This window comes from Prunus persica, chromosome G5 (genome assembly GCF_000346465.2).
Source record: "Prunus persica cultivar Lovell chromosome G5, Prunus_persica_NCBIv2, whole genome shotgun sequence".
NCBI classification, from domain to species: domain Eukaryota; kingdom Viridiplantae; phylum Streptophyta; class Magnoliopsida; order Rosales; family Rosaceae; genus Prunus; species Prunus persica.
In genome coordinates this window covers 1,943,382-1,955,596 of record NC_034013.1, presented here as the reverse complement: position 1 = coordinate 1,955,596, position 12,215 = coordinate 1,943,382, and the positions used below count along the sequence as shown (strand labels likewise).

At 38.1% G+C, this 12,215-nt stretch overlaps 1 protein-coding gene across 1 annotated transcript; it reads right to left on the bottom strand.

Annotated features, from left to right (window-relative positions):
• Positions 533-3,943, bottom strand: LOC18776970 (methanol O-anthraniloyltransferase). The gene is made up of 2 exons (XM_007209058.2): positions 3,419-3,943; positions 533-1,680 (listed from the first exon to the last, which is right to left on the bottom strand). The coding sequence occupies exons 1-2, from the start codon at positions 3,860-3,862 to the stop codon at positions 742-744; spliced, it is 1,383 nt and encodes a 460-aa protein (XP_007209120.1). The 5' UTR covers positions 3,863-3,943; the 3' UTR covers positions 533-741.

Here is a 12,215-nt window from a genome sequence, read left to right as displayed (position 1 = left end):
GACAAGTCCCCCCACCCCAACGGCCAGTCATGGTTGTGGCTCATCTTCCTTTTTTCCCCATCTTTCATATCTCTTTACCTTACAATTTCTCAACACAACCTTGAACATTAAAAGGAGGCTTGAGAATCATCATCTAGTATACCTAATAATTGCCATGGTTGATCTTCTCTCTCTCTCTCTCTCTCTCTCTCTCTCTCTCTCTCTCTCTCTCTCTCTCTCTCTCTCTCAATGTAGGGTTCAATGACATAGATTGAGGATCTAACAGGAGGTGGGTTTATGGTATTGAAGAATAAACTGAATCCTCTATGGCAGTATAGGCTTCATACGAATGCCAATAAGCAAATAAGTCTTTAGGAATTTGGCAGTGATAGATTTCCATGGCAGTAAGTTGGGGGAAGGGCCTTCGTCGTTTAGCCTGCTGGTTGCTAGTGGTAGTGATGGGGCTGACCGGAGAGGGGTTGGCCATGCAGCCGCGACCAGCGGTGGAGAAAGTTTGATCTCGCTAACTTCACTCCAAAAATGGTCATCCAACTACAACCCCAATAGTTTTTGTTGGAATAAAGCTCATAGAAAAAGTCAAGCATACATATGCACGAAAATAACAATAACCTGACATGAGATAGCACATAAAAGAGAAGCGGCTATGCATATACACACACATAAGCCTTTGCATCTAATGTTTATGGTACATTCCGAAATCAATTGACATCACACTAGAAATGTAAAATTTGAGAAAATTTGTTACATCCTTGACACGATCTTAGCTGATTTTGTGTCATATATATCCTCCATAGTCTGCACAGTCTCCACAGTCATCCTCTCGAGCTCCTGCTGAAATCTCTCCATGTCCGATAATGGCAAGCATATTGGTACCAATACCCCCTCCTCATTGTTGCATTTGTGTTGAACATAGAAGCTAATCAAATCCAAGGCCTTCGCAGGTCCACCAAATACCGGCTTGCCCCAACCAAAACTGACCTCTCCAAAACCTGCACGCGATGTATCGGAAACTATGAAGTTTCCTGTCAATGGATATTTTGGTAGTCGTCCTCTTATTTCCATAAGATCTGCGACTGATCTCATGTACTCTTCATTCACTGTAGCTTTTGCCTTCATTACCAACTCCAAAGCATATCCCAATGGATTTGTACATACATCTTTAGCCTCTGAAACTGCAGCAGGAAATGCAACCGCATTGCCATAATATCCCAAGGGAAGACGTACATTGTGGCGCTTACCGCGTGCACTGACTAAGCATGAAAGGCGAACAACTTGTTTTGGATTCATTCTAAGTGCAAGTGTGCGGCATTTCCACAAACAAGCTGTTATCAAATCAAATGTAGTGCAGGTTGATAACTGCGGTGGAATATGATTCCGAATGGCCTTTATCTCCTTGGACCCAAAATAGAAAGATCGTTGGACCATGTTTGGCTTGTTAGTGCTTGGAAATGAGCCTTGAGCATCAATCCCTTCTTCATATTCATGATGCGCACAGGTAATTCGTGGCGGATCTCGAGCACCCAAGAGCTCTCGCTCCCACACTGGTGTAGTAGATGGCGCTTGTGCGCCTTGTGCCATCTCCCCAACGGCGTTCAAGAACTGGAGAAGCCCAGCTGCGTCACACATTGTGTGATTTAGGCGCAATGCAAGTATAAAACCTCCACATGAAAGACGGGTTACCTGTATAATAAATTCAGCAAGGGTCTTGTATATGAGTACTGCTAGGGACACCAAATTTATACATCATCAGATTTTAATTAAAATTGAGACATGTGCTAATCATTAATTTATTTATTTAGACAAAAAAATTTAAAAACTAATTTATGAGTTAACTGAAAAGCCACCACTTCAGAATACTCGTGTTTTACTTACAACCACCAATCCTCCCTCCGTCGTGCCTGCCGCCTACTGCGTTGCTCCTCACCACTCTAGACCACCAGGTATCCAAATTAATCATGAAATAAATACGAGGCCGACCTTGGATCATATAATCCTCGTAGCAAAAATGTCCCTTCTTTTATGGGCGAACATGTGGGCTTTCCAGTTTCAAAGGCAGGATCCCAAAACCTCGAATAATGACATTGAGTTTCAATGAAATCCTTTCTATAAATCCCGTATTTGATGGGTGTACATATTGAAGTTTATTTTGTTGATTATACTTGGGGTTAGAATAAGAAAATAAAATTAGTAAAGGGCAGTTCAGCCGGCGGAACAACGGAGGAGTGTTAATAAAACATGGGCGTTTTGTAGTGGTGAATTTTTAGGTTAAATCACAAATTAGTTTTTAAATTTTAGTGATAAAATAGATTAACCATGTGTCAAATTTAATTGAAAATCTGATGATGTGGCTAATGCCACCTCTCATTCGGAATTCAATTTTGGTGTATAATTTTGGTGTCCTAACATTTTTACTTGTATATACGTTTGACTTCTATTGGTACTCAATTTCTAGTTTAAAGATACGTTTGAGTTCAAATTTGTATATGAGAGTTGAGTTTTTTTTTTCTTTTTGTTTGTTTCTTTTATTATAGAAAATCAATTATTCATTAAAACTTAGGAAGTAATAGAATCATGAAGGTAGAGCTTTCTCGATGGGAAGCCACTAGCTTAAAAATTTGGTACGACTAACTCATATTCAAGAAAATACTTTTGCTAATTCAAATGTTATAAAATTTGGTACGACTAATCAGACGAGAAAGGGATTGTTTTGGGAGAGAAGAGCTTACAAAAGAAAAGGAGTAAGTTTCGATTTGTTTGAGGAGTAGGAGACGAGAGGTTGAGGAGAGAGAACGAGAGGTTGGGTAATCCCCCGAATATTTTATTGGATTACAATTATTAGCAAAGGCTCTAATCAAATATTAATCATGAAAAATTACTGTTTCGGTGTTAATCACAATAATTAGTTTTATATTTATTATATTTAAGTCAACTGTCACCAAAGTATTCAAATGTGAGAAATTAATCACAAATAATAGTGATAAGTAAACAAAAGCATTGACCAACCATTCAATTGTAACCAATACCAATTAGTTAGTGACAAAAGGTTGCTATTGCTCTTTTTTTATGGTAAAGATATCCACCTAGATCCAACTATCTTTTTTCCCGTTGGAAGAGACAACAACTCAGAGCAACATATAGTACTTGAGAACTATGAGGCTAGATATTTTTTATTAGTTTTTTGTATATCAAACTTTGTTTTAACTCACCTGATATTTCTCACCATTTGTACAATCTTAGAAGTCAGTAGATGGTTTTATTTGGGACCAATATGGTACAAATTAACAGTAGTGGACAGGCAAAGATTCCATGGAAGTAAATTCCAGCAATCAGAAACTTTCATTGTATAGAAGGGCCAAGATCCACCAAGAAATTCAAAAACAGATACTAATTAACATGCAGTTAACTAACAAATACTCACCTGAATCAGCAACAGAGGGCAACCAAGAATCCCATCAGAGCCTGGAACATTATAAAGAAACTCCTCTAAGAATGGAGAAGGGGGTGCAATGGTGTCCCCAAGTTGCGCAAGCGTGACGTCAGCATTAGCCTCTATGAACAAGACACCTTCTCCATTGCACTCCACCATAAGCTTCCTATTAGGTCCTTCCCTGAGCCTGCCAGCCAAAGGGTAGTAATACACGAGTGCCCGACTCAATGCTTCCCTGATCACCTCAACGGCATCGTTTCCTTTCATTGAAGGATTGTTCTTGTAAGACATTATGACTGAAACCTGAAACCTAAGGCTTTCCTGGTCATCAATATTAGAGAGTAGCTTTGTCTCATGAGGTGTTGGCTTCGCCGGTGTTATAAGTTCTGCCTTCAAACGGTTCACCTGAAATAGGAGGGCGGATGGGGAAATCATTGCACAAGTGAGTGGGCTTGAAAACCTACCAAAGAAAATTTTGAAAACTTTAAAATAAAAGCACAAGTACTACACTTATGATAGACCGGTAAGTATTTATAGACGTGTTTGTGGTTCTGTGGCTTGACATCAATTGATAGACGGTGCCACAAAAGGTTACTATACTAGTGCCACTTTTCTTTTCCATTTCACACAATCCAGTCAAATTGATAGTGATTCAAATTCTTTTCCATGCCACAAATATAAAAAATAAGGACCACGCATGGAAAAGATTTGGATTATTAGTGATTCAAATTATTCTTCAATTTCTCATGCGTTTTGAATGATTCACGTTCTTCATTCCTTTTTCATTAATTGAGTGCTGCTATTTACACTCGTAATTCATTTCCTCAGTCACCTTATCTTGAGAATTTTAAAGATTGCTTTTTTAAAAAAAAATCCAAAATCAATTTTCTTCTCAAAAGCATTAAAAGTTGGGTGTTCTAAACCCTCTTATGTTCTTTATTAATGGTTATAATGAAGAGTTAGATATATTTTAGGCTTAAATGTCAAGATGGTCCCTGTGTCTTACAGTGTTGGCCAATTTAGTCTCTGTGTTTTCAATTTGGCCAATTTATTAGTTATTGTGTTTAAAACTGTTAGGCAATGTAGTCCAATCTGTTAATCTACGGTTAAAAAACTTTCAAAAAACTAATATAAATAATTGAATTCAATTTTAAAAATAAAAACTAAGAACTACATAAATAAAAATGAGATCCACAAAATAAAAAGAAATAAAAAAACAAGACAACACCATCCAATCCCAGCCGCCGCCACCATTCTATCTTCTCTCTCTCTCTCCAACAACCACCCACCACCCTGTCAAACTCCACCTCCCAGCCACACCTCAAGGCTCCGAAGCCGTTGGATCATGTTCTGTCATTGTGAACCAGAAATAGCTCTGTGCTAAAGCTTCCAATTTGTCAAAGAGAAACAATGTTAAGTTCGTTTTTTGAACTGAAAATTATGTAATCTTTTAAAATATTTGTAGTTATAGAAGGACTTCATCAATCAGCCCGAAATTAAGTGCCCGTTTGGCATTGCTTATTTGGGGTAATAAGTGATTTTTTTAAAAATTTTGAGAAGCCCAACCCATTTGGTAAACTGTGAGAAAATCACTTATTGTTAAAAATTGCTGTGAGAGAAAGCTATAAGGGAAAGCAGCTAATTAGCTGCTTTCATTTTTTGATTATGCAGGAATCAGTTTTGAAGAGGCGCTGGGTTTAATGATTATGCGGCAATCATTTTTTGATTATGCATAAAATCAATACCAACAATACTTTTAACAAAATTTTACCAAACGCCAAACTGCTTTTTCTCACAGCTGATTTCTCTCACAGCAAATCTGACAGCGATTATTTTCACAGCACAGCAATGCCAAACTGGCCCTAAGAGTAAGTTAATATTTTTAAATTAATTCAAATATTTTTATTAATTTTAATAAAAGTTTTTATGTTTTTAAAAGACAAAAAAAAGTGGATAATGTTTGTTAAACCGTGAATTTAACGGGTTGGACCACATTGCTGACAGTTCAAAATTTGCGGGTATATGTCGTCCTCATATTTGTTAACGTATATGTGTATAAGATGAACACTTCACAGTTCAATTAGCAACAGGTACAACACATACAAAACATGAGGAGGACAGCGCATGTAAAATGTTCGTTCTGTCTTGACATGGTGGGCTCGAGTTAATAATTATTCCCATTCATGAATCTTATTATTCTTCAATTTCTCATGCGTTTTAAATGGTTCATGTTCTTCATTCATTTTTCTTAATTACTATAGTGTCCCTGAAGCTGAAACTATGATAAAATCTCGCATTACACCATGAAATTTAAAGGGACCTACTTTACTCCTTTAACCAATGTTTTGTATTTCACTTTTCTCAGCACTGTCAAGTCCGTCAAAAATCCAGTTAAAAATGCTGATGTGGCATCAATGCGACCCATTTCTTTGCTGAAATATATGCCACGCAAGGGCCAGATGTGAAAAAATAATAAATGAAATATTTTCTTTAAAAAATTTTAATGTTTAAATTGTTTTTCTTGTCTCCCTCTCTCTGCACATTGTTCTCAGCCCTTACATGGTATCTCCTAACCCCAACTCCCCATCTATTAGCCCCTAATTCGCTCTGCCCTTCCCCACACCTTCGCAACACAACCTTGAACATTAAAAGGAGGCTTCAGAGTCATCATCTCGTAGACATAATAATTGCCATGGTTGATCTTCTCTCTCCATCAATGTAGGTTTCAATGAAATAGATTGAGGATCTAAAAGGAGGTGGGTTTATGGTATTGATGAATACACTGAATCCTCTATGGCAATATAGGCTTCATACGGAGGCCAATAAGCCAATAAGTCTTTGAGGAACTTGGCAGTGACAGATTTCCATAGCAGTAAGGTGGTGGAAGGGCCTTCGTCGTTCAACCTGCTGGTTGCTGGGAAATTAATTTTCCTTTTTCCTTTTTATGTTTTTTTAATATTTTTATTTTTATTTTTAAAGATACAAATAAGTGGTAAATTCAGTTCTGGCTTTGTTTCATGAGGTGTTGGCTTCGCCGGTGTTATAAGTTCTGGCTTCAAACGGTTCACCTGAAATAGGAGGGCGGATGGGGAAATCATTGCACAAGTGAGTGGGCTTGAAAACCTACCAAAGAAAATTTTGTAAACTTTAAAATAAAAGCACAAGTACTACACTTATGATAGACAGGTATATATTTATAGACGTGTTTGAGCTTCTGGGGCTTGACATCAATTGATAGACGGTGCCACAAAAGGTTACTTGTGCCACTTTTCTTTTCCATTTCACACAATCCAGTCAAATTGATAGACGGTGCCACGGATATAAAGCATAAGGACCACGCATGGAAAAGATTTGGATTATTAGTGATTCAAATTATTCTTCAATTTCTCATGCGTTTTGAATGATTCACGTGTTGGCGTGACTTGTAGATATTGACTTACTTCCCTTACACACCAAGAATTCCTATTATAATTGTAATTGATTTACTTTAATTCATGATTTCCTACTGTAAATAGATTTAGGAATTTATTATTTACTTGCCTATTCAGGTTTCGTTGTATTATAAATATGGCCTCCTACAAGGAGAAGAATACACAAAAAATTCCCACAAACAAATATTCTCTCATAGTTTTCATATTTTAGCATGGTATCAGAGCGGCGATCTTGGAATTGCTGACTCTAGTTTCAAACCCCCGCCGCTGCTATGGGGGTTGCTGATTTTTTCAACCCTGATGGAGGTAGCACCACCGACTCCTTCTCTCATTCTCAACCAACCATCGTTCAGTTTAGTGTCCAGATAGCTTCGCTCCTACAGATGCAGACTTTGACCCCGAACTCGATCCAGAATCAGGATCCTCTTTTGACTACCCCGACCCCGACCCCGACCCCCACTCCGATGATGACCCCAACCCCGAATTTGTCTCTGATTCAGACCCTGATCCCGATTTCGACTCCGACTCCGGCCCCGACTCAGGCTCAGATTCCGATCCAAATTCCTACTCAACATGTATCCTATACATCTTCCGCTGCCCAGATTATGACTTCTAGACTAACGACCCCGACACATGGACCAGATTACGCATATTGTGGTAATCCGAGACACACTTGTGAGACTTGTTTTAAATCGCATGGCTACCCCAATTGGTGGGCTACTATTACAGATTGAGGACAATGCAATATGACCAGTAATGGTACTGGTTATGGATTCTATACTTCTGATAAGATTGATTCCAGGAGCTGGATAATTGATTCTGGTGCAACTGATCATATGACGTTTGATCTTGATGATTTTTTTGAATACTACACAACCTCGACGAACCTGTATTGCAAATGCCAATGGTGTTACTTATCCTGTGATAGGGGCTGGCATTGTTACACTCTCATCCTCTCTCACACTGTCTAATACTTTACTTGTTCCATCTTTATCCACTAAATTGTTGTCAGTTAGTCAGCTTACTGAACAATTGAATTGTTGTGTACTTATTTACCCGGGTTTTTGTTTACTTCAGGATATTCGCACTAAGGAGATTCTTGGTCGTGGTATTAAGAGAGGGGGGCTATATTATGTCGATGACTTCAGTCCCGGCGTGGCTAACAGTGCGACACATCCCTTTAATAGCAAACAAAAGTAAATCTGGTTGTGGCACAGTCGATTGGGACATCCGTCTTTTAGTTATATGAAGCATCTTATACCAGATTTATTCTCAGGTTTCAATGACTCCGACTTCACATGTGATACTTGTATTTTGGCCAAGAGTCACCGTGTGCCCTACCCGTTGAGTACGAACAAGTGTACTACTCCATTTACTTTAATTCACTCTGATGTCTGGGGACCTTCTCCTATCACTGCTCATTCTGGTGTTCGATGGTTTGTCACATTCATCGATGATTGTACACGGATGACATGGCTTTATTTACTGAAGAATAAAAATGAAGTGTTTTCCTGTTTTCAGTCCTTCTACAAATATATGAAAATTCAGTTTAATGCTCAAATCCAGATTCTTCGCTCAGACAATGGTGGAGAATTTGTCAATCATGACTTTCAGACTTACTTCCAACAACATGGAATTATCCATGAGACGACTTGTCCTCAGACACTGCAATAAAATGGTGTTGCTGAACGAAAGAATCGACATCTTCTTGAAACCGCCCAAGCACTTCTGATTGGCGCTTATGTTCCTCGCCATCATTGGGATGATGCTATTGTCAACGCAGCTCATCTGATCAACCGCATGCCTTCTGGTGTACTGACTTTTAAAACTCCCTTACAGGTGCTTGCACAACACAGACCTCTGCCTTCTGTTTTGGTACTCACACCCCGAATCTTTGGATGTGTGGCTTTCGTTCATCTCCACAAAAATCAACGTAGCAAACTTGATCCATGTGAGCTTCGTTGTGTTTTTGTGGGTTATGCTACTCATTAGAAAGGCTACCGCTGTTATCACCCTTATACCCAACAAACCTATTTCACTTTGGATGTGAACTTTCTGGAATCTGAGCTGTTCTTCCATGACCCATCATCCAATTCTACGCTTCAGGGGGAGATACGAAGTGACGAGCAGAATTGGAGCAACTTGGAAAATAAAGAAATTCTCCTCTGTACGGAAATGATTGATCATCCTGAGTCTGGAGCACGAGATTACTCTCTGTCGAAAAGCGACCAATTGCCCACTCATAGAGATCAATTGCCTGACCCACCTGATCCATGCGAAGATATTTCTGATCCGAGTCTCACACCTACATACAATACAGAACAACAAGATGAATACCCCTCCTCTAACTCAACAGTACCAACAGACCAATCTCCTGAGAATATCCTTGAGGTAACTACTTCTACTAGACTTGTGCATTTAGATGATAAAACTATTGGATATCAATTACCTTTCAGGCAAAATCGTGGGAAGCCAGGAAACCGTTATTCACCTGATATTGGCAAGACATCCAAGTATCCAATTGCAAATCATGTATCCACTAAGAAGCTGTCTGAACCACTCAAGGCTTTTGTGCATCAGTTGTCTGCTATCCATATTCCAACCAAGGTCTCTGAAGCATTGAAAGATCCTAAGTGGGTCCAAACTATAAAAGAGGAGATGAAAGCCCTTGAGAAAAATCAGACTTGGACATTGAAGACTATACCCTGAGGAAAAAAGACTATCGGGTATAGATGGGTGTTTACTATAAAACACAATGCAGATGGATTTATCGAGTGATACAAGGCAAGACTTGTGGCAAAAGTGTACACACAGACCTATGGTATAGACTATGAAGAAACCTTTGCTCCAGTTGAAAAGTTAAACACCGTCAGAGTCTTATTGTCCCTTGCAGCTAATTTGGATTGGCCACTACACCAATTTGATGTAAAGAAAGCTTTTCTACATGGCGAACTCACGGAGGAGGTGTACATGGACATTCCTCGTGGATATAATACTACTCAGACTGGAATAGTTTGCAGGTTACGAAAAGCATTGTATGGATTGAAACAGTCACCACGTGCATGGTTTGGACGGTTCACCATGGCAATGAAGAACAATGGTTTCAAACAGTGCAACTCAGATCATACTCTGTTCTTGAAACATCGAAAAGGGAAGGTAACAATATTAATAATCTATGTTGATGATATGATTATTACTGGGAATGATAAACAAGAAATATCACAGCTACAAGACTATTTGGCTACGGAGTTTGAGATGAAGGATCTAGGTGGACTCAAGTATTTCTTGAGAATTGAGGTGGCTCGATTGCAGCAAAGCATATTTCTCTCTCAAAGGAAATATGTCTTAGACTTGTTGACAGACACAAGAATGCTAGATTGTAAACCTGCGGACACTCTTATTGTTCAGAATCATCATCTTGGAGAATATCCGGATCAAGTTCCAACTAACAAAGAAAGATACCAAAGGTTAGTGGGAAGATTGATCTATTTGTCACATACTCGACCAGACATTGCTTATGCAGTGAGCTTTGTTAGTCAATTTATGCACTCTCCAAGCGAAGACCACATGAATGCAGTTCTTCGGATACTTAGATATTTGAAGTCTGCACCTAGAAAAGGACTTATGTTCTCAAAGCATGGTCATCTAAATATCGATGGTTATTCAGATGCAGATTGGGCAGGTAATGTAACAGATAGAAAATTCACATCAGGTTACTTCACATTCGTGGGAGGTAATTTGGTGACAAGGAGAAGCAAGAAACAGAATGTAGTAGCTTTATCCAGTGCAGAAGCCGAGTTCAGAGGCATGACTAAAGGGATTTGTGAACTTCTTTGGTTAAGAAAGTTGCTTACTGAACTTGGGTATAAACCTACATCTACAATGAATCTCTTTTGTGACAACAAGGTTGCTATAGCCATTACACAGAATCCGGTTCAACATGATCGTACTAAACATGTTGAGGTGGATCGACACTTCATCAAACAGAATCTTGAGGCTAAAGTGTTTTAGTTTCCTTTTGTGAAATCCGAGGATCAATTAGCGGATATTTTGACAAAGGCAATTTCCAGTAAAGCATTTCACAATTCACTAGATCAGTTGGGCATTGGCGACATCTATGCACCAACGTGAGGGGGAGTGTTGGCGTGACTTGTGGATATTGACTTACTTTCCTTACACACCAAGAATTCCTATTATAATTGTAATTGATTTACTTTAATTCCTGATTTCCTACTGTAAATAGATTTAGGAATTTATTATTTACTTGCCCATTCAGGTTTCGTTGTATTATAAATATGACCTCTTACAAGGAGAAGAATACACAGAAAATTCTCAGAAACAAATATTCTCTCATAGTTTTCATATTTTAGCATCACGTTCTTCATTCCTTTTTCATTGAGTGTTGCTATGTACACTCTAGTTTCTCACCCACCTTATCTTCAAAATTTTAAAGACAAATTCATTTCTTTGTAACATTGTTTCCATTCTACTAAACTATCGCTTATTTTTATAAAAAAAAATCCAAAATCAATTTCAAAAGCATTAAAAGTTGGGTGTTCTAAACCCTCTTATGTTCTTTATTAATGGTTATAATGAAGAGTCAGATATATTTTAGACTTAAATGTCAAGATGGTCTCTGTGTCTTAAAGTGTTGGCCAATTTAGTCTCCATGTTTACAATTTGGCCAATTTATTAGTCATTGTGTTTAGTACTGTTAGGCAATGTGGTCCAATCCGTTAATTTATGGTTAAAAAAATTCAAAAAACTAATATATAAATAATTGAATTCAATTTTAAAAATAAATATATAAAAACTACATAAATAAAAATGAGATCCTCAAAATAAAAAGAAATTAAAAAAAACAAGACAACACCATCCAATCCAATCCCAGCCGCCACCACCATTCTATCTGCTCTCTCTCCAACAACCACCCACCACCTTGTCAACCTCCACCTCCCAGCCACACCTCAAGGCTCTGAGGCCGTTGGATCATGTCCTACACTACAGGTTATATTTTACACCAAATATATAAGGTCCTACACTACAAATACTTGGTTTATATTATAAGCTCTGATTATTACTGACGGTTCAAAATTTGCGGGTTCATATTTGTTAACGTATATGTGGATAAGATGAACACTTCACAGTTCAATTAGCAACAGGTACAACACATACACAACATGAGGAGGACAACGCATGTAAAAGGTTCGTTCTGTCTTGACATGGTGGGCTTGAGTTAATAATTCTTCCCATTCATGAATCTTATTATTCTTCAATTTCTAATGCGTTTTAAATGGTTCACGTTCTTCATTCCTTTTTCTTAATTATTACAGTATCCCTGAAGCTGAAACTATGAT

Excerpts from the sequence above, each read along its gene's own strand:
- LOC18776970 (XM_007209058.2), bottom strand. The coding sequence starts at position 3,862 with ATGATTTCCCCATCCGCCCTCCTATTTCAGGTGAACCGTTTGAAGGCA. Across the intron at positions 1,681-3,418 it reads GCCCTCTGTTGCTGATTCAG|GTAACCCGTCTTTCATGTGG; the intron begins GTGAGTATTTGT and ends TTTATTATACAG.